Source organism: Rhynchophorus ferrugineus, unplaced genomic scaffold, assembly GCF_030347505.1.
Source record: "Rhynchophorus ferrugineus isolate W39M unplaced genomic scaffold, kcgeb_rfMv2 rfM2, whole genome shotgun sequence".
Classification (NCBI taxonomy): domain Eukaryota; kingdom Metazoa; phylum Arthropoda; class Insecta; order Coleoptera; family Curculionidae; genus Rhynchophorus; species Rhynchophorus ferrugineus.
The window spans coordinates 81349253-81373693 of NW_027472581.1; the positions used below are offsets into that span (position 1 = coordinate 81349253).

Below are 24441 nucleotides of genomic sequence, written 5' to 3' on the forward strand. Positions count from 1 at the left end.
ACTGATTTTTGTATGTTTCTATTAATTAATCCACCTCCATTGCCTTGTACATGTTGATGTATTTGAATATATTTGGTATATTTGTCTCGCATATACGAAACTAGAAATAACTTTGATTATATTAGCCATGTTTTACTGGAACAGGAAATTTATTTGAAAAGGTTATTTCTTTATTATTAAGATTAAGTGAACTTGTTTTCAGGTTTTCGATTTTTAGGTGTGTTTCTTCTAATTTAATATCTAATTTTATCAAGAAATGAGAGTGATGTCAAAATGACTTGACAAGGAAACACTACAACAAAGGAAACAGTCCTTCGGTAACGTATGCATTAGACGTACTGTAAGTTAAAATAAATTATTTTTGATAACATTCATTTTTTCTAAATTATTTTATTTGCATTAGAATATTGCTATATATCGAAGCCAAAATAAACTAAAAGTAAAAGTTAATTCGGTAACGTTGCGACGTTTTGATGCCATAAATTTTGATGACGTGAATTCGCTGTTTTATTGAACGGACTATATCTTGAAAATGAACAGTCTTTGGAATCAAGTTAAGTTCGAAAACAATAAATAGGTAAAAACAAGATTTTATAATATAATATAAAAAATAATTTGCAAACATTACTGAGCATAAAACAAGTGCAATTGGGTAAAGAAATTGCGAAGGAGTTAGCAATTGAAAACGCAAATTGCCTTTGAAAATCGTTTTTCCATCGCGATTTCGATTTAATTTAATCAAATTTTCGATTTCGTAAGGACTGAGCTTGACTTATCTAAGAATTTTTTAGCTAGCTAGCATATAACAACATAGGAATATCATTTGTTTTAATTTTTACAAAATCTCTTTAATATATTTAAAACTATGAAAATCACTTGTCTAGAATTTCGGCTGGAAAAAAACTGTTTTACACTGATAAACTAACGACTTTTTGTCCGAAATATGGTGAAAGATCATTAATCAATTTTAAGGATAGTTTAAATAATAAAGTCTAAAATAATAAATAAATGTTTTGGAATAATAACAATAAATAATAAATGTTTTGGATGAACACGTTTACTGTGTAGAGAGTTACATGTTACATGTACCCCTTAACTGATGCAGACGCTCAACATCAAGCAAAATCAGCATACTATGGATATCAAAAATAATTTCGAGATACTTTTTTAGAGGTTTTAGTTAGCCGAAAGTACAAGTTATCACTAGATAACAAGATATTACAGTATAAATCTATACTCAAGCCTATTTGGTCATATGGAATCTAACTATTGAAAACCGCTAGCAAGTCTAATCCGCTATCCATCATACAATGGTTCCAAAATAATGTTGGGTGACATTGTCGATAATCCATAATATATTACAAATGAAGTGATACAACGCGATATTCCTCTAGAACCATTAACGAGTGTAATTCAGTGTCAATTCAATTGTTTGTATTTCTAAAGAATGTTAGTGCATCTCAATGTATTCGCTAATCAGCTAAATATGCAAAGTGACAGTGAAGTGCGTAGACTAAAACGTCTAAAAGCATCCGATCTGATTATTGGACATACATAGACTTTAGAATAAGCTTTAGAATAAGACTAATTAATTAAAATAGTATTTTATACAAAATATCACTTTTAATAAAGTGATTTTTTACATGCCGTATATATATAATATAAATATAAAGACTATTTTTTTTGTAAATGCGATATTCAAAAAGGACAGCCGGGTTAATTGCCAGTGTCCTGACAATAATATCAAAGGTATAGTGTGTAAGCACATACATTCTGTCTGTTTTTTTTTGTGTAAGAGAACCAGCCCTATGACATTTACAACAGTAAAAATGTGAGCCGAATTGGTGACGATTATGATGTTCTGAACTCTAAAAGATATATATATGAAATATCGTTACACGGTCTAAAGTTTTATATTTTTACGGTTTTTATTAGAAGGGCATGTACCAATTGATTAAAATCACCAGTAAAGAATAAATCGCGGGGTAATTATGAAGATTCTGAGAAAGGTTCGTTATTCTCAAATTACTATTGTTTTATTTCTGAAATTTTGAAATATCACCTTCTCCAGCGGACATACTTTACAAAATAAATATATAATTAGAATGATATAATAAATGTTTTGAGTGATTTACCTCTTCAGATATATATATATATATATATATATATATATATATATATATATATATATATATATATATATATATATATATATATATGATATCACTTCCAGCTTAAGCAAAATTCTCTTAAAGTAAGAAAAGTTATGAACGATTTAAAATTTAAAACCATTATCTCTACATAACTTCCTAGTGATCGACACACAGAGCTTTACACAGTTCACATCCCGGGGGATCTCTATCGAATCGTTTGCTTTTAAATGGCGAAAAGTTTACCAATCCTCGAATATGAGCCCTGCGAGGACCCCGGACTGGAATCGAGTTGGTAACCGCTGAAAGTTGCCGCTAATGCCTGATAACTTTCCACTTTGGCGGCAACAGAAGAAGACGGGCAAAGGAAACGGGGGAAACGGGAACTTAAGTTGGCGCTAGTCGCCCCGGAGTTGTCTCTAAACTAATCTTTGTACGAGACGACGACATCTTTGAAACTTACACGCATGGTAATCTGTTGGAATATGGCCGATGGTAAATCACATCGAAATTATCAGCCTCGATATAACGTTGTGTAACTAAAATAATTCCTTTTTATTTAGTGAAAATCCTTTCAAGCTTCTTTAAAAAGTTTTTTGGGTGATATATATTGGCGAACATGCCAAGTATCAATCATCTCATCTCATCAAACACATTTAGATTTGCTTTATTACTTACGGGGATACTCTACGTTATATCCCAATTCCTGGTTATAGCTTTGAATATTTAAAAATGCTAATTTTGGCAATGATGAAGAATATTCTAGAGCGACATTCTAGATGGATATCAATTGAACAAACTGAACGACATATAGACGCGAGTAATGACGTAAAAACATCTTGACTTCTTCCGTGACAGCGCTTGATTACATATTGGAAGATTTGTGAATAATACACTGTTGCAAATTCAATGGGAAGTTCTTCCGTACCCAGACAAGTATCTTACAAGACTTCTGATTTGTTCAGGTTGATGTAGCAGAGCTTCGTCGGCACATGGTATCGAAATGCCGAAAAAGAGCGTAACTGGATCAATGAATTGGATCGCTGTCAAACTAACAACGCCCTACCAATACGGCATCGTATATGTTGCGATAAATATAGAGAAAAGGATATAATGACAGAAAGTACTTTTATTAATATATAGTATACCAATTATTTTCAGCAAATATTTTTTAAAGTAAAAAATGGCAGAATAGATTCAAACATCTAATATAACTAACGATCAAAATATTAGGTATATTAAGATTATCATTAAAATGCCTGGGATATAAGGCAAAAGATAAGTATAATAAATGTATTCAAAAACATCTGCATATACAAAAGAATAAGGCAGTTTAATTAATTGAAACATACGAAAGTCAGTTTAAAAAAATGCCTAATATATATATTTTTGGTTGAATTTGTGTTTTATATAGGCTTTAATTTAAGTTTGGTCTAAGCTTTAATTTTCCAAATTACAAGTAGGAATTTGAATGAAGTGGCGTTTTAATCTATTCAAACCTGTGTGATTTCTCTGTGTGTATGATAATATAATAAATGTTACGCGCTTATTAATTTGCTAGAACTTAATTAATTTTTGTCGGCTACATAATTTTTAAAATGGCATATGATGATAACTGACGACAATCAACATACATACCATATCCACCCAACAAAGAGAAAAAAAAATCTTTTAAGGCGCTAAAATCAGAGTGAATGATTCTTGCTGCGGAATTCCAACCTCTGTTATCCATCCAGATAAAGAGTTAATGCAAATATAGGGTGGGACAAAAATCCCGCTACCATTTTGATTTGACACTAAGGTGGAACAAAAGTCGCGCTACCATTTTGATTGCGCGTCATCTTGGTTTTGTGATGTTAAGCTCAGTTTCGACGTAACCGTTGTGTTGTGTAGATGCCCAAATTTTACTATGGATAAATATACGCCATGATAACGAGCAGAAATAGTGACAATATTTATTGAAAATAATCGTTCCATTATTGCCACTCAGAGGAAATTGTGCCAATGGGAGCGGGATTTTTTGCCCCTATGATGGAAAATATATCTTATGAAAGAAGGCTTAATAACATTTATTTTGTATGCTATGTTCCTATTCTACTTCCCTAGCACTTGGAAAGCATCCCATTATGATTCTTAAATCAGCGGAAAAGTCAGAAAAGTTCATCCTATCGTTCTATAAGCCTATTACCTGTGATATCAAAGATTTTCGAGAAACTATATATCAAGAGGGTCAAAGAAATTACTGAACAAATAAATACTATTCCAGAGCATCAATTGGTTTGTGTAACAAACACGGACCAAGAGAGCAACAATAGAGCACAGATTGGTTAATAAAATAAATACAAACTTGAACGACAAAACCTATTGCTTGATTTTTATTCCTCTATATATCTCAAGCTTTTGATAAAGTGTGGCATACTAGACCTAAAGGTAGTTTGAAAAATCTTCTGCCCCATCCGGTCTTTCAACTACTAAAGTCATATCCCACAGATATGGATTTTAATGTGAAACAAGGTGACAAATATACTGAACTATATCCAATATCTTTAGGTATTCTGCAGGGCAGTGTTCTTGGCCCATTGTTAGATCTCCTATATATAGATGACGTACCGACCTCTAACACCACTACTGTGGCTACATATGTTGATCGATAAAGTGATTTTATTATCTTACGAGGATCCAATATCAGCTACAAGCAACCTTTCACTTCATCTCAACAAAATTCACTTGTGGTTGAAAATATGGCGTAAATGAGTAGTATATCTTGATAATCATGAACTCCTACAATTATATATTGTTAAATATCTGAGAATGCATCTGAATCAACGCTTAACTTGTAAGAAACATATACTGATAAAGCGTAAACAGCTTGGGCTTAAATTGAACCAGAGATAATGGCTCATAATGCGTGAATTCAAATTATCTCAAGTGTGGGGCACTACTAGCAAATCCAACATACCCATTCTTCAGAAATTCCAAAATAAAGCGCTACATGGCATTGTTGATGCGCCATATTATGCTGGTAAAAATATAATTTAACGCGATTTCCCCTTAGAAACCATAACAAGTGGAATCCGAAGTGCCAGTGAACAGTACTCTCAAAGAGTGTCATTACACCAGAAGACACTCTTTGAGAGTGCCTTCTGGACGCCAAAAAATTAAGTGCGCGTGATATCAGTGAAGTGCAGGCTGAAACATCTGCTACCACATGTATATATATATATATATATATATATATATATATATATATATATATATATATATATATATATAATATATATATATATATTGTTACTCACTATTCTTTTTAGGAATACTATTTGAATATTTGAATTTTAACCATCATATTCACCTGCTTTAGTTCCGTTGCTAATTCTGACTAATTTTTAAATGGTAAACACTTCGTCGGCGAGATCGTTTTGAATCCACTTCAATTCGAAAATAGTTTCGAATAGTTTCGAAAATTGGAAAACCTTTAATATTTGTTTGCTTCTTATTAAAATAGTCTTATTATTTTTTGATCGCAGTATGATTTATGAACCATAATAACTTTTCAGAATTGTATGGAGATTAGTCAAGCATATAATGTGACGTATTGAAAACATGTGATTGTTTAGTATTAAGCGATATGTTAATCACACCCTGTATAATACCCGTTAATCCTACCTCATACCGACTGACATATGTTCCGATGTCGGTAACAAGCAAAACTGGCATCGATCGATGCGGTCTAGTTGAAATTCGCCAGATTGGCCGGCAGGAAGAGCAGGTTAAAAAGTTCGAGATTTTTCGTGTCCTGCGGGAGAGCCGGCGCGTCCCTCCGGTGCTGTAAAATTCGATTCTCTCCGGAGGAGATCCCGGTCGGTGTACGAACAAGATTGGAGCGGCGTAGAGGGGAATGCTAGCCGCTCAAAAGCAAACAAAGTTATACCGACAAAGTGGCACAATCCCTAGATAAATGCCTTGAAAAATTGTTTTATTGTTTTTTGCTACATATATATATATATATATATATATATATATATATATATATATATATATATATATATATATATATATATATATATATATATATATATATATATATATATATATGTACATATATATTCGTATATGTATATATGTATCTATATATGTATATAAGTTGTTATTTCACGACAGGAATACGAATACAGACACACAATGGTAAGCTCGACCACATGTTGCAAAACCGGTGAAAATATCCTTGGAATTATTAAAATGGGACATGCTACTCCACCTGTCATATTCTCCAGACTATTTTAATACCTGTTAATTACTGCAAATAGTTATTTGTTTCAGCTACTATAATCAGGTCTTGGTGTTTATTTCTTTACTTCTCATTATACGAGCCCTGTACCTTCTGATCTAAGTTGTCTTCGACCAAAGATGGTTTGAAGTTGCTGTGAACTGATCAAGTCAAATGAAATTTGAGCAAAAGTCAGATAACAAAACACAGATGCAAGATCTTTTAGTAATAAGTATTAAATTATCCGTGATAGTATGTAAGGTACAATAGGTGGACAAATTATTAGGGACAATACGCGTATTTATGTAATTTATAGTTTATTATGTTTGTTTGAGTGAATGATATTGTTTTTAAAACGTTATTTCATCTTAAATAGGTAGGATGTCATTGTTATTGTTTTTGTGAAGAGGCACCACAATATACGCGCGTCATTTGTTTCTTCTCATTCAGTCATTGTTGGAGTTTGGAACACGCCCCACCGATAGCATGTAAAAGACACGACTCCAATGGTCTAGACAACTTTGAAATATGACTGTTGTAGACTGGAGTCGAGTAAGTATAACTTTTTTAAACAATACCCTGGTAAATAGCGATTTTCTAGTATTAATTTTATTATTTTGCGACGAATAAACCTTCCAAATTTTGATTGACTAAAGTTCTTTTATAAGGCGACGTCCTGGTGAACAATTTCACGCTGATTGCAGATTTGGGCGCCTATACATTGTAGAAGGGACAATGAAAGAAGACCAATACAAGCGAGTGCTAGAAACCTGATTACTACCGCAGGCCAATGAATGATTTTCTGATGATGACAACTACATTTTATGCATGATTCGGCACCGTATGACAATGCCAGAAGTGTTACTACATATTTGGCCGAAAAAGATCACTATATTGCCTTGGCCAGGGAATTCACCAGATATGAATCCATTAGGGACTCACTAAACAGGCGATTGCAAAAGAGGTGATTACTACCAAGCAGCAGTTAATTGAAACCCTCATCAAAGAATGGCAACACAACTCCAAACTCCAGGAAGAGGAGAAAACATGATTTGAGAGCATGCCCCGACACATAGAAGCTCTTATTACAGCAAAGGGTACCATCACCAAATAATAAAAATTAATTCTATTAATTTTATAATATTAAAATTACTAAAACGATCCCCGTAAATTACAAATATAAATAAAAAATATATAAGAGACCCCCAACGAATTATTTGTTACAGAAATTCAATTAAACTAGAAAATTAAATAACCTCAATATTGTCCCTAGTCCTTTGGCCACCTTTTATAGTGTGACATAAAGAAATATAGAAGTACGAACGGTACTGGATGGCTGCGAGAATGAAAAGGAACCAAGTGATTAGACCTAGTTGGAGAAAAACGATGAAGAAACAATAAAATACTTAATTTGGTTTAACTCACTTTTGCAGATATCTTAAAAATTTACATTATCCTTCTTCCTCTAAATACCGCAAAATATATGTTTCGAAATCTTTTTCTTTCATAGTTTTTTCATTGTATTTTTCATCCTAAAGTGAATAGCAAAATATCCCTTTGCTCGACAATTCTACAAAGTCAAAACATTTTACTAATAATTCATACCTTACACACTTACACACAAATTTTCTGATTTATTCAATTTACTGAATCAACTTTCTTCAAGACAAAAAACAAGCAACGAAGGAAGGAAACAAAACAGGTTGAGTCTAACCGCCAATGGTCCTTCCGGGATTTGTCGAAGCATTTCTTGAAATAGTTTAATGGAGTTCCGGCAAAAGTATCGCACATGACGTCGTAAGGTCTTCAAAGGAGTATAGAATGCGCTTAAAGTCATGTACTATAAGAACCAAAAATTAACAATGCTTTGAAAAATACTAAATCATGAATTAATGGCAAAAGCATGTAAAGCATGTAAAGCAACGACAGATGAACTGAAGTTACACTGTTAACTGACAGAAGCTTGCAGATCAGGGCGTGCGGTCATCAGATGTGGATTAAATTGGAACTCTCATTTTACCTGCCTTATTCGTCAGATATTTCTCCGTTCTCTGATTATTAGTTGTTTTGATTGAAATCCTTCCCGAAAAATTGACACAGTCACATCATAAATGCCTACTTGATAACAAAACGACGTAGAGTTATTTGTATTCCCACTATAACCGACGTGATTAATAAAAAAAACAACTCCCTTACACGAAGAAAGAACAAAATAATTACAAAAAAGTATATATCACGTATATTTGAGGATTTTCGTCAGCTCCAGCCACCCTCCCCCGAAGGATAAACGTAACATACGTCAAAAAACTGAACGTGTGCCGCTATATCTCGCCAGAAATAACGTTATCAAACGACGTGTGCTCTTCAGGTGGGCGTCGCTGTCTGTCATGCTGAAATTACAGCTTTGCCACACCTCCTCTGCAGGCCCCTCTCTCCCCACACCGATAAACGTACTAATCTCGCCTGTCATTCTCTTGCGAGAAATGCTCCAGCGGCTCTGACGGCAGCTGATAAGATTATATCGCTGTTACCTGCCATTCATTGAACATCTCCCTACTTATTGTAGGTTATATATACGTAAGCGTCAAGAAATATCAAAAATCAAGATATGTTAAAACGTATAGGTCTAAGATTTTATATTTATTAAATCAGAATAAATCCAAATAATAAAAAGAGACAAAGAGTTTCAGAGACATAAGTAAATTTATTGATTTTTGTTAATAAAGAAGCAGAAGAAAAGACATTTTTGTTGCACTTTAGTAAAAATGTTACTAGCACTCATTAATGTAATCTGAATGTAAACATTTTTGGAGTCACGCCGGTTAGTCGCGTGATATAACAAATATGTGTTAAATTAGATATTCAAGATACCGAATGCAAAATGTTCACAAATAACATCCTCCAGAATTGCCTGTAAACGAATTTTTCGCTCTGGGACACAACTAAAACCATAAAGAGGCTTAAAACTGAAATTAGTCCTAATAGGGATAACGTAGAAAGGTAGGCAAGATCAAATAAGGAGAAAGCCAGTAACTTTGTTGACCATCAAAGTAACGTATTTTAAACATTCTCGGAGTTTGACAGGAACAGACAATCGAAATAAAAAATATCTTAAATTACCTCTGCAAATGTACTTACCGTTGAAGATCGTGCGTCTTAAAGAGGTTCTGAGTGAAATAACAACTTTCAAGGAAGAAAAGGCACCAGGCTACGATCTTGTCGACGTAACTCTCTTGAGCACTCACTCACTTAGCATTCAACACAAAGGAATCATGAGCCTAATTAAAAAATTCAATGGTTACCTTAAGATCAAGCATTTCCCAGGACAATGGAAAATTATTTCAGTCGTACCTCCTACCGGTGATTGGTAAACTAATGGAAAATTCTAAACAGAATGAAGGAGAATCTAAATAACATAATCTCCAGTCAGTCAAAGGATCATAGAATAATGGAATAAGTACATAGCACTATAGACGTCATCACTAGATGCCTGGAAACGGACGGTACTGCTTTGTTGCGTTTTTGGATATGAGTCAAGCCTTTGACAAAATGATGGACTGGCATATAAACTAAAAAAAGGCTTCCACGTTCATATGGTCAAATACTCCCATCCTATCCCAATCGAAGGGGCTCCATAAGAAGGAGCTATTCAAATAAGTCCGGGTGTGGTACAGGGAAGTGTATTGGCTTCATTCAATTGGTGAGAACACAATGCCCGCGACCGAGGATGACGACTGTGCATCTCAGTGTATTCTGACCCAAATACTACTTCGTTCCAACTCCAATGCCATTGAATAAAATCGAGAAATAGCTTAATCTACAGAAATAAAGGCAACCCAAACCAAGTCCACTCATGTTACTTACTCTCTGAGAAAATAAACCTGTCGCCGGTAAGATTGTAATAAATAGGCTGTTGCAATTTGTAAATTCTTATTAATATCAACCAATATTTTCCTTCTAATTTTATTCTAGTTAAAAAAAGATACAATGTGGTCTGATATATTCGAACATTTAAACAAATCAGCTTGCTAAAGTCGTCCGATTGTTAAATGTTTGCTAAATTCTTCAAAACATTAGTGATAAGCCGTTATAAACCGGCAAACGTTGTTTTTGGCACTTTGATTGTTTTGATAAATTTCAGATCACTACTTGATCTTTGTACTTGCTCTGGTTGAAATAAGCAATAAGTAGTCAGTCATAAATAGCAATCACTTCGAACAGAAACGAGATAATGGGGGCCCGTTCTTACCAGTATAATACGTTTGGTTAACATGTACGAGGAGAGAATGACTACTAAACATTTTGCAGATATGGCAGATGCATTAGGGAGAATGCAGTGATTAAAATTAATTTTATCCCGAAAAATATACATAGGTAGTAACAAAATAAACTAACAAGAAATACAATGATTGATAAGAAAACTCAGCAATGAAGGAAACCAGTGTTAAATATATGACTTGTCTCGATACAAGAGCCAGTATAGAAAAGAGGAAGAAGAGTTAGTAGAGGGCGCTCTGACTTGTATCGTGTGGGTATAAATTACCAGGGATCAAAATAAAGTTTCTCTTTTGTTCCAAGGCCATAAGTGGTGTATTAATTCCGTCCCGTCCCGAATCGTCAGTGATTCGTAATAACCAGTACTATACATAAAAAGGTAAATATGCCCTCTAATGAAAATAAAAGACATTACTTGAATATACCATTGTCGGTTAGATGGACTACGCCTCCAGGGGATATCATATGTAGTTTAGAAAAGTGTTCAATGTAAAGCTACTAGAATAACTCTAACCAATAAACTATCATGGCTTTTTAATTAATTGTAGTTTAAGTCTTAATTATACATACAACATACTGAATGGAATAGGACCATAGCACGTGAGGCTCAAAAGATGCGACATCTTCAGTCTGTTCTTCAGGGAGCTGTGCCAACAGATTGAAGTCTCTTATTAAAAAAAATACAATAATCAATAGTTGAGAAGATGGACAACACACTAGCGTATTGTACTGGAACAGATTACCTGGCGCAGAACATAGAAGGTAAAAAATGTATTTAACAAACTTTATTTTCCACCTATTTCTCTTTGTCTTAACAATTTCTTTCGAGTCGAAAGGTCGGGGCCTCAACTTAAACATTTCTTAATTCTCGTTAACAGCAACCGCTCCATTCATGTCGAAACAAATTTTAATCAAGTTCTTTCTGTTACGAAGTCGGTTTTTCGCTTCGAAGTCATCACTAATCATTCATCAGGGCGGCATTAACAATGCAAGAGCGTGCGGGCGGCGAACGGCACGAGACTTGTTTAAATTTCAAATTGTTCCGTGCATATTAAAGTCGGCAACGAAATTACTTTGCGTTTGTTTCGTTGGGATACAATTAAAAGCCATCCGCCGAAACTGAACCGACTTTTCTTCCTCGTCGTATTGTGACGGGCTTAACGGTTACGTAACATGTAATTGGATCGGGTTTTATTATGGGTTGTTTTTCTCCGGAGGCATCATCGTATTTCGATTTAAGTGGTGGGTCAGTTCGTCGTAGGGTTTTCCGATGTAAAATGATTCAAGATTCAAGTAATGGCGTTCTTGATAGTAAATAATTTTTATTCTGGGTTTATACTATTGTGATTAAGAAACAGTGTTGCGCGCCTTTTTTCTCCCTTTTATTGACATGAGAAGAAAAAGGCAAAGTTATTACTACTTTATTGATAATTGTGCGTATTTTTCTTCCCGATTATAAAGGAAAAAGCTGGTAAAATTTAAAAAACTAATACTGAAACTGCAAAGAATTCACGAGTATGAAAATTAGTAATGACAACCCTCACACTGTCAAAGATAGATGACGAGGTATTCGAGATGATTCTGCTTGAGGAATCGGGCTTCCATTGAGTGATCGCTGCAATGCAAAATTAACGTGAACAGATTTGGAGCAATCAAGTTGAATTTTCCAATCTTTGGTCCATTTGTAGATTTTATTGACTGCCACTTATACTTTTTCTACTGTCGTTAGCAAAGGTTCCAAGTAGTGTTTCTTTTGTTGTTGGGATGTTAGCACTGTAGAGCAAATACGGGAGAGGTCCTCAGACGCTGCCTTGTGGAACAGCCGAAATAGTTTTAAATGTCGAAAACGCCATTTCGTTCGAGACTCTAAATTTTCTTCCGAAAATATATTATTCCAGCAGTTGACAATAGCGGTAACAATTTGCTAACCTTAGAGATTAATCCTAAATGCCAAATCAGGAATATTGCAGGGTAGTATTTATTTTCCTCAAACGCTTTTTCAATAGCTGCAGTTACTCTGTGCACTTGATCGATTGTTGAGCAGTAACTTCGAAAACCAAACTGAAAATCCGGTATTATTACAAAATGTTTAAGACGTTTAAATATTAGTTCCTTAAATAATTTTCTAAATAATTGTAGGTAGCAGCGAAATAGGCCTGTAAGATTCGACTTAATAATTATTTGTGCCACCTTAAAGCATTCCGGAACATGCTTCAGTCTTAAACAGGCATTAAATATATATATATATATATATATATATATATATATATATATATATATATATATATATATATATATATGTCAATACGATGATTGCTTTTCGTGGCAGTTCTTTCAATAATCCAGGTTCAATGGAGAAATTAGATTGAGATCTATATCGTGTTGATAAACAGGTACCGTTGTAGATTCTATATCTAATATCTAATGGAATACGTTAGCTAAATGTTTTGAGAACAATTCAGCTTTTTCATCGTTGCGTCGAACCGTCATTTTGATCATTTTTATTTGGCGGTACTCGAATAATTGGTCTTTTAAATGTTCGAGTTGTTTTTCATAGCGAATAATATTTGTCTGGTTCTCGGTTTAATTCACTTACATATTTTTGAATGCAATTCTGTTTATATTATTTGATGTTTTGATTCGTCTGATTACTAATTCTATTAAAAGTTGTTTTGTCTGCAGCATTTTTGGTTCTGTGTCATACTCTTCTAGCTTTTCGCCTTTATTTTATTATTTTTCTAAATTCGAGAGAGTAAATTACTTCATATTCTGATTTCTCTCTTGTTATTGGGGTTTGTTGCTCAAGATCATTTATACTTTTGAGACTAACGTTTAAATTGATTCGTTCCTCAGTATTAATCTGAATTTGTCCCAGTCAGTATATTTGTTGGTAAGATTAGGATTTTTTATTTTTCTATACTAATATGATTTCATGCCTTTTGAAATGCAGAAATCCAACAGGTCTCGAACTGTATTACTGTATGTGGGCTGGTAAGTGGGTTAGCGCCTTGAATGATAATTACAATTTGTAAGTTTAAGAGTAATTCGTTTCCTTTTCCAGGTGTTATTATTCGTGAACCCCAAGCCATATGTTTAACGATTAAAGTCTCCACCAATAATAAACTTTGGGCCTAATTTTGAAAATATATCTTTATATTATTATTGTGTCATTTTATGTTTTGGTGGACAGTATATAGCGCCAATATTTATTTCAGTCCCGTTTTTTTTAATGGTAACTATCGTAGATTGTATTTTTTAGATTTTAATCTCTTCGATTGTTGTTGTTCGAAATGTTGTATATTTTCCGTCGCTCCGAATCCGTTCGCTGGGGTGTAGTGTCCAGTAAACATATTAGCCCCATATTTTATTGTAGTTTTGTTTTAGAAAAACGTGTTTCCGATGTGATAGCTATACCTATGTTATTTGTTTTCAAGAATAATTCTAGCTCCCGGACTCTTTGATTTGGTCCATTTGCGTTACATGTTATAATCCTTAAGAACCAATTATTCTTTTTTGTTTTTCTATAGTCTGTTTTGGGTAGTTCTTCAGCTTGTTTTGGTTCTACAATTCTGTCTCATTTCAGTCTGGAATTCTTTCGGCAATTTCATCATGTCATCATGCGATGGTTGGCTAGTTGGTCGCAGTTTCCTGCGGTTTCGTTTTTATTTGTTTATCATTTGATATTTTGGTGGCGTTTAGATTTTTGACCGATCGTCGTACGATTTCTTGGGTATTTTATTATCAACAACAGATGGCGTTTCAGGGTTTGGGCTTTGTCAATTTGTCTTAAGCGCTGTATTTTTTATATACTGCGCACAGTTTATAATTGGTAGCGTCAACTTGTTCGCTTTTTTTAACATTTTTGGCGATTGGGGAGGCGTCATCTCTGACTTCTTCTTTTTATCCTTTTTGACTTTTACTTCGGTCCAATCAGACTGTTCCCCTACCTCTAATACTAGTTCATCTTCATTAGTCTAGTAGTCTTCTGCATAATTAGTATGCTTTTTTTGGTGTATCTTGCGCAAACTGATAGTTCTTGATTAGTTGCAACAGTCGTTGGTTCAGACGCCCGTTATTCGTCCTTAATTCTTCGTTTTCTTTCATTAATATTTTTAAATCCATTATGTTGTAATGTATTAAATAGTTTTTTATTAACTTTTTTTTTTCAGTTTTTCAATACGTGGAACGTCTTTTGTTTGAAAGCTCGTATTTACCTCATAGGTTGACCGTTTTACCGTTTTACATTTTGCAGAAATGGCAAATGCCTTATGGAGAATTCAGCGATAAAATCTAGTTTTATCAAGAAAGATGTATACAGGTAGTAGAATAACAAACTAAAGAGAAATACAGTGATATTAAAATGACTTTAACAAGGAGACACTGTACCGAAGAAAATAAGAACTAAGACTAAAATTTTTTGAATGAAACTTTAGGTGAAATGGAAAAAATCGTAAATATAATAAAACTAAACTACCTTGAAAAAGGAAGGAACATCAACAGCGACTATAACATAGCAATATTGGTTTGAAGGACGAAATCGCCGGAAAAACGTTCGCATTTGAAGAAAAAGAAAGTGCTGCTTCGCCAAGACCATGCACGTGTCACAAGTCAGTGAAAACGATGGCAAAAATCCATGAATTGGGCTTCGAATTGCTTTCTCATCCACCGTATTCCCCAGATCTGATCCCCAGCGACTATTTACTCTTCTCAGATATCAAAATAATGCCCGCTGGGAAGAAATTGTCATAGAATGACTAGGCGATCGCTGAAACAGAGGCCTATTTTGAAGCAAAGGACAAATCGTATTACAAAAATGGTATCGAAAAGTTGGAGGGTTGCTATAATCAGTGTTTTACCCTTGAAAGGAATTATGTTGAATAAAAAAAAATAATTTTGTGTTGTGTTCAAAAAATGTGTTTTACTAAGTTAGGCCGAGGACTTTCCAATTGACCTGTTATATACATTGGATGTACTGTAATGTTAAAATAAATTATATTTTATTTAGATTAGAATTTTGTGGTACGTCATAGCCAAACGAACTAAAACTCACAGTTGATGCGGCAACATTGCTTGGTTTTGACGTCATCAATTCAGATGAGGTGAGTTCACTGATATTTTGAATAGGCTATGCAGTGTAGTGCATTGATGATATAATTTTGATAATAATTAAAAACACATATTTTGATTTCTGCGGTTTCTTCCCTATTAGATATTCTGTGGTGTACACGTTCGATAACTGACGCATTTCAAAGTCCATTAAATCGACTGATTTACGTTTCGTCGGTCGTCTCGCTCGGTTTTGCCATCCTATTGCGTCGCATCGACAATTTCAACTAATTATCCGTGGCGGCTGCAAAATTACGACGACGGTTTGCTACAGCCGGATGGTTCTGTTGTGGCGTACGGCGAAAAACCGCACGAAGGAACTATCAGAAATTGACAGGTGTCCCCTCAATTATCCGCAAATGTACGTTCCGTATATCGACGAGGCGGCAACCGTCAACTGGAGAGATTGCGAACGAAGCAAACTAATGGCTCGACGGACCGCAAATATGGCTGCGTTATATTGATTGTTTTTAGGATGATTTATGCCGTTATGATCCGACATATGTATTATAATCAACGCCTCTGAGATATTTATTATAGAAAATTTGAATAAATATATCATTTATGCCTTCCTAGATACTAATTTGTTAGTTTAAAATGTAAAATTGTATGTAAAATTATTTGAAAAAATATGTATAGACTATTCAAAGTTTGTTTAGTAATGCGTCGATGATATTTGTGACGTCGAAACATTACACTGTTGCCACATCAACTCTTTAATTCAGAGTTTTAATTCAGTTTAGCTTTGACATACAAAAAATTCTAATCTAAATAAAATAATTGAACAAAAATGTTACCAAATATAATTTTTTTTAACATTATACTATATCTATTTCATATTGCAGGTAGCAGCGAAATAGGCCTGTAAGATTCGACTTGTTCTGCAGGTTTGTCAGGTATTTTGTTCATATCTATTTGTGCCACCTTAAAGCATTTCGGAACGTGCTTCAGTCTTAAACAGTATATTATAGTATATATAACTTAAACAGTATATATATATATATATATATATATATATATATATATATATTTAATAGGTTATTTGAAAAACGAACTAGATAACGGACGCCTTCTTTTGCCGATAAATTCCGTTAGAGAGGTAATTATTGATGATATTAAATAATATAAGTCTAATAAAATTATTTTAGAGAAAATTGTCTCTCTGGAAAGTATATATAAAATAATTAGGAACATGCAGCTTGTTGAGGGATGTAAGACATCCTTTCATACATTCTTACAGGGCATAAGGTTTAAATGGTGTAAAGATAACCCTCAGAGAGGTTCAATGGAACTTCCAGACATTACTTTAAAAAGAATTCAACTAAAGGCATAAAATAATATAAGAAACTGGAATATTTCAAAATGGTTCATTGTAGCACTCTTGGCAAGACAGTAACAAAAAAAGTGTAAAGAAAATAAAAATTGATGGAAAAAGGTAAAAGTTACAATAGAATTTAATTGGGTTTGGTATTGTGGGCATTCCCTTTAACAATAAAGTGTTTTAAATAACAAGTTTCAAATATTATGAAGATTCCAAATTCCAAGTGACCTCTGTTATACTCAGCTCTAGTTATTTGAGTTTAAAAAATTATTTTACCTGATTTAACAGTGTCATAAAAAACTAGAAATCTGCAACTGAACTATCATCAATATTTGTCAGTTTTGTCATTGTCATTATCACAAGAAATTTTTGTTTTGATATTTTATTATCTTCATCATGGCTAAACACTACTATGCCTATCAGTTCGATATGCCCTATCATCCGACATACCTAAGGAACTGGGAAGTACCGAAATACTATTGCCCCAAACCGAGACGAAGAGTTGGTCGTACAGAAATCATTGCCAATACCAGAGGACATATTCTTCCAGGAGTTCCAAAACCAAAATCAAATCCATTTGGGGATTTTATAGGTACTTGTTAATGATGATTATTAATACAGATTAATACAGAATTGTCGTACACTGTAAGATAATACTAAACTGTATTATTGTTGGAGTAGACATTATTTGGCTATTATTTTGCCAAATTTAGATTTTGAAATAACGACCCAATTAAAAAATTAATTCTGAAATAACAACATGAAAAGTTCATGCTTTATAGTATGATGACATTTGCTACGTCTGTTCCATAACAAACTAATATAATAAGTTTTTATTCAACGATATAAATCGCCTTTGTGTTTTTGAACTATAATCATCATCTCTACTTCAGGGACTTGGCATTTGCCTAATAAAATCACAAGAGATATAGCCAATAAACTGAATGGTTCAGCGGATAAAGCAGCCTTCCTACAGAAGTGTGCTCAAATTGCCGCTGCAGTCCCATCTAAATATTTTGAAATTCAAAAGAAATCCGAAGATGTTAATGAAGATCAGAAGGAGGAGGTCCGAACGGCGCTAAGTGAAACTGAATCAGTTACAGTTGAAAGAGATCATAACATTTGTCCTATACATGGAATTTAAATAAATATACTGAGCAAAATATTTGAATAGAAACGTTTTATTTATATATTTATTTTTAATTTATAGACCTTTGTCAATCGTTTTTTTCAACATGGACTACAGTAGAGACCGTTTAGTTGTCTGAACCGGCTAACAAAGGTTCCGAAATGACTTAAGATCTAAAAATAAGCCAAGAAAGAGTTGACATAAAATTTTTGAAATACAAAATAAATATAGGACTCCTACGTTAGACAAAAAATGGTGAAGCAACAAATTCATGTTATACCTTTTGTACTAGCTAGATGTAAAAATTCGTACGATTTTTGTTTACTTTTAGGAAAAAAAGCATTTTACACGTAGAGGTATATATCTCTACGTATATTACATAGATATTCTTTTGAAAAATTATAATAATATTCAGAATAAAATATGTTGTAGAAATTGTGTAGAAAAAGTGTAGTGATGTATAAGAGTAAGTAATAAGAAATAAATTGGCAACAGTGGGCTATAAAATACAAACATTTTGGTTTGCGTATACACAACGTGGGGTTAAAAATTAGTAATGGGCGATTTAGCATGGCTAGCCAGATCTCCGGATTTAACAGCACCAGATTTCTTTTAAGGGGCTTTTAAAATAAAATGTTTCATTCGAAATAAAATCAATGTGAATAAGCCCCAAATAATTCAACATCTTAAATACAATATTCGTCACGAAATTGAAGAAATTCAGCCTCAGGTGAAGTAGAATGTCATGAAAAATGTCTTAAAAAGGGCCGAAAGTTGCATAGCGGGTTACCAATAGCATTAGGTCACCATTTAGCCTATATAATTTTTCAATCATAACGAAAAAAATATAGACCAAGTAAAGTTTTTTTGAAAACCAAACTTACTTATTCTTTTCTTCTTTGAGCAAAGTTATAGGTAATCAAAATTGCAGCGGGACTTTTGCCCCCTGTTTATATATATATATATATATATATATATATATATATATATAATATATATATATATATATATATATATATATATATATATATATATATATATATATATATATATATATATATATATATATATATATATATATATATATATATATATATATATTTATGCTGTTGTTTCAATCACTATTCGCTCACATTCTAAGTAAAAAGTAAATTCGCTAAGTAAAAGCTATTCAATTTTATTATTATAGAGAGAAGGGGGCTGATTGATTATATCTGAAATCAGATAATTTTTGAAAATATTGGTTATTATTATTGGTGAATGATCATTGGATATATCAAAACAGGATTCCGCATATTTTTGTATCAATATTTTTTGCAATATAAAAACTATATGGTGTCGGGTTGCTTGTTGCTATCTGATAGCTCTCTGTAGGTTCAACAGTAGAGATATATTGTAAATTATTTGTTTTTATCATTTTAATCAGTTCGCTTTGAGATGGACAATAAAATGAAAAGATGGCCTTCCTTGATTTACATTGATGATTTTAATCTAAAAAATTATATTATTATACATATTATTCAGTACCCAAACCCATAAAATAATTTTAAAGCATCGTGGTGATTAGTTGCACCATAGCTATTAAATAGCTTTTTCATCAAATGATACAGAAAGTGAGACACCGTTAAACTTGAAGGTTTCCGTTGAATTTATCCACAATTGCGGTCGTTATTACACATTCATGAACGACGTAAAACCGAAGCAGATTAATTGCAAACAACTCAGTGGCTCCCGAGGCGCCAGTAAAACCGTCTCGCAGCAAAAGACGTCCAATATTATTACAGCAGACGTTTCTGGGGAAAGAAACAAAAAAAGCTGTCTTGAAAAAAAAGGAAACGCGTCTCGTCTCTCGAGGGAAATAATTTTAAGAGCGTTTATGCATTTTCCGAATTAAATGTTGGCCTGGATATTTGAATACATTCCTGACAGCTGGTCGAATTTTGGTGTTGTTGAATGGTGTGGCTGGGTAAAGTACATTTTTCTAAATGCGTGTTGTTTTTCTACGCTATGTACTATTTTTTTTCTCAATTTCCATTTTATAACTAGTCGTAAAAAGAGATGACATGACAAAACGAAAACATAAAATATTTCGCAACTATTTTCCAAACGAAAAATAACCAAAAACTTTTTAGAGTTATGTGGATTAGATCTAAAGCCATGGCTTGCCTTTATTTAGATTAGCAACATCTGTTGCCTGTAGCTAAAAGAAACTACAAGGCGAAAATAAATTGCAGATAAAAATATGCTTAATAATAAAACTCAAAAACTTAGATGAGAATTCCAAAAGCTAAAATTATCAACGAACTTCTATCTGCAACAGATATAACAATATAAAGAGTCCAATTGTCTTGGAGAGCAATCATGAGGATTATGCCTTAACAGTTATATCTCTTGTGAGAAGGAACAGGGGACCATGGGATAATAAACTAGCAAATTGTCTTGCTCAACATCTGGCTAAAGTATTTATTTCCAACTAATTAATGGTGTTAAATTGAAATCCCATATTAGTTACATTAGTTACCCCAAAGGAACTAAGCAAAATATATTTAACACTGGAGAAGTGTTAAAGTAAACGCATAGAAAAACCTACATATATACATTTTATCAATATATTTAAAATCTTTAGATTACAACATCTACTTGCATAAGTGTTGGCTTTATATTGTAAGCTCTGTTCAAAGTGGGTGCCGCGTTGGTTCACTGTTAATCAAAAACAAGAAAGTGTTGATGAGTCTGAGCACTGCTTGGCTATGTTTAAACGTAACAAACTGGACTTTTGCATCGATATGTGTGAATGGATGAAACATGTATCCACTATGGAATCAAAATGATCGTCATCTGAGTGGACAGCAACTGGTAACAGGCCTATTTTGAGGTAGAAGATAAATCGTTCAAAAAAAATGGTATTGAAATGTTAGAGTCACGCTGGAATGATTGTGTGGCTCTTGATGGAGATTATGTTGATGAGTAAAGCCACGCTTGAACATAAAAAAATTTGCGTTTTCTTAGTTACGCCCGGTATTTTTGAGCCCATATGTTATATATATTATTATGTATAGAGAAGGTAAATAATATAAATAATAATGTCTGTGATTCTATGCGATCCCGATCAATTAAATGTTTTCTCATAAAACCAAACTGATGTGCAGCTATTAGATTCTTTCTAAGATTGGTTTTAAATTCTTTAATAGTAATTAAAAATGATCAAAATGAATGCGTTCGACGCAACGACGAAAAAGCTGAATTATTCGCAGAAGGTTTAGCTAATGTATTCCAACAGAATGATATAGAATCTACAATGGACACAAATCCCGTTCGTCAGCCCGATGTAGCTGCACAGAAACTGACAACAACCTCAATCCTAAAAAGGCTCCTGGAATTGACGGAATTTCACCATTTATTACAAGAGCTGCCACGAAGTTTGAGACTGAACTATGTTCCGGAATGTCTTAAGGTTGCTCGAATAAGTATGCTTAAAGAACGTGACAAACCGGCAGAACAAGTTTGATCTTGGCGAATTGATTAAAACTTAATTATATCACTTGACGGATGCTCAATTCCTCAAGCAGATTAAGCTAAATATCTCGGAATATATCTCGATGGTAGATTAAACTGGAAACATAATTTCAAACAAAAAACCGAGCAGATTAGATTCAAAGTCAAGCAACTGTACTGGTTAGTCGGAAGATACTCTCAACTTGATCTGAAAACAAAGAGATTAATTACCAGTGCTTATCACTAGGTAACAAACGAAGAGTTGTACCATGAATCAAATGGATACATGACAAATAAGGTTGCTAAATCATAGCGATGCGGAAGCAATAGAACTACTGGACAACACGCAGGAAAACAGAAGATTGAAGCGAACCAAACCACACGAACTAACTTTAGCTTAAGTAGGTCAGTTTTACTCTAATTTGGGAAATACATATTGATGTAATACTCCCGTACTAAGTACAATAGAATAGTAGTAATAAATTAATTTGTAAATTAAGATTGTACTAAACATATCGAATGTAAGATATAATTAATAATAAAAATTAATACAGTCGGCGAGTTTTATTATTGTTTCTTCAGAAAATTTCTTCACACCAAACAAGAAAAGTAATGATGCAAATAAAACATTTACCACCACCAGCTGTCAGGTATCTTATCTCGACGCCAAAAAGGCAACTTTTAACTAACTATAAATAGTATAAAAAGTATAAAAAGAGTATAAATGAGTAACTCAATCATCTTAAATGGAAAACAGCTATTTTATGCTGAAAAATGTCGAAACTAACGAATTTAACAGTTAGGTTAGGTTGTTTAACAGTAACTTACTATTTTCAGCAATAGATATCGCTAAGCAAAATCCGCAAATACCTAATCAAGGGGTCTAAATCAGAGTAGCACATATTTAATGGCCGAGAAACCTGTAATTCAAGCAACGCCTCCTCTCTGAAAACATTAACCCGTAATCGTTGAAAACATTTTTTATAAATGACGCAAGTAAAACATTTACTACCATCACCTGCCAGGTATCTTATCTCGACGCCAAAAAAGCAACTTTTAACTAACTAATAGACTATAAAAAGTATAAAAAAGAGTATAAATGAGTAACTCAATCATCTTAAATGGAAAACAGCTACTTTATGCTGAAAAATGTCAAAACTATCGAATTTAATAGTTAGGTTAGGTTGTTTAACAGTAACTTCCTATTTTCAGCAATAGATATCGCTAAGTAAAATTCGCAAATACCTAGTAAATGGGTTTGAATCAGAGTAGCACATATTTAATGGCCGAGAAACCTGTAATTCAAGTAACGCCTCTCTGAAAACATTAACCAGTAATCGTTGATAACATTTTTTTATAAATGACGCAAATAAAACATTTACCACCATCACCTGCCAGGTATTTTATCTCGACGCCAAAAAAGAAACTTTTAGCTAACTAATAGAGTATAAAAAGTACAAAAAAAGAGTATAAATGAGTAACTCAATCATCTTAAATGGAAAACAGCTATTTTATGCTGAAAAATGTCAAAACTATCGAATTTAACAGTTAGGTTAGCTTGTTTAACAGTAACTTCCTATTTTCAGCAATAGATATCGCTAAGTAAAATCCGCAAATACCTAATAAATGGGTCTAAAGCAGAGTAGCGCATATTTAATGGCCGAGAAACCTGTAATTCAAGTAACGCCTCTCTGAAAACATTAACCAGTAATCGTTGATAACATTTTTTTTTATAAATGACGCAAATAAAACATTTACCACCATCACCTGCCAGGTATTTTATCTCGACGCCAAAAAGGTAACTTATACAAACAGATAAAATTCATCAAGGTATATAATTCACGACCACCCCTCGCGCTCCATCGCCGCTACGCAAACTCCCTCTTTCCGAAATTACTTTTAATAAACAGTGGCGCCATAAAAACGGAGAAAGTTGGCAACGGCTGCGAAATTTATTTCCTTTACTTGCCACTAAAATGTGTTATAATTCCTAGAGGCTGCGTCGCGGAGATATATCGCGCTACACAGATTTTAAACGGGGGCCCGCCGGCAGTTTATTTAGATTTAGGGAGAGACTCTCCCTTTCGCCGGCCGCCCTAAGTGTTTTAAAGTTCTTCGAGCGATTAATTGTTAGTTCGTCCGAGAGAGGGCCGGGAGATTTTTTTCTCCGCGCGCGCTCTGGCTCCCTGCTAATTTATCTTGCTGATTAGATTTTTTACGGGTGCCGTTGTTGAAGTGCGACGAACAGAGGCGTTTACTTCGACCTAAAAGTTGATGTTAATTTGAGTAATGGTTCTCTAACCTAAGTTAATTCTGAAATGGCGGTTAAAGTTTTTTTCCATTTTTAACATAATTTTTCTTAGTTAGACAGGCTATTTTTGGATTACTTGAGATCATTATTATAGAGTAATAACAGTAAAATTCAAAAGTCCCCGGCCTATTAGAGTAAAACACATATTTTTTTTGCAAAATTAGTTATTTCTAATTCAACATAATTCCCTTCAGGAGTGATACAGACGAAAATTTCTTTCCAGCGAGCATTCTTTTGAGATCTGAGGAACAGGAAATAGCCGCTGGGGGACAGATCTGGAGAATACCGTGGATAAAGAAGCAATTCGAAGCCCAAATCGTGGATATTTACCATTGTTTTCAATGACTTGTGACACGGTGCATTGTCTTGGTGAAGCTGCACTTTGTT

General features: G+C 33.4%; 2 protein-coding genes across 2 annotated transcripts in view; one reads left to right on the forward strand and one right to left on the reverse strand.

The window, feature by feature from the left end:
* The window catches only part of oaf (BRICHOS-like domain-containing protein out at first), a 388097-nt gene that overhangs the window by 91812 nt on the left and 271844 nt on the right, over nt 1–24441 (reverse strand). The gene's annotated exons all lie outside the window — the stretch shown is intronic.
* LOC143191449 (protein Flattop) lies at nt 17432–18284 on the forward strand. Its single transcript, XM_076396524.1, has 2 exons — nt 17432–17711; nt 18013–18284. Exons 1-2 carry the CDS (start codon nt 17516–17518, stop codon nt 18261–18263), a joined length of 447 nt encoding a protein of 148 aa, XP_076252639.1. The 5' UTR covers nt 17432–17515; the 3' UTR covers nt 18264–18284.

Coding starts and splice junctions, on each gene's coding strand:
- LOC143191449 (XM_076396524.1), top strand. CDS start 17,516: ATGGCTAAACACTACTATGCCTATCAGTTCGATATGCCCTATCATCCG. Junction 17,712..18,012: donor TCCATTTGGGGATTTTATAG/GTACTTGTTAAT, acceptor TCTCTACTTCAG/GGACTTGGCATTTGCCTAAT.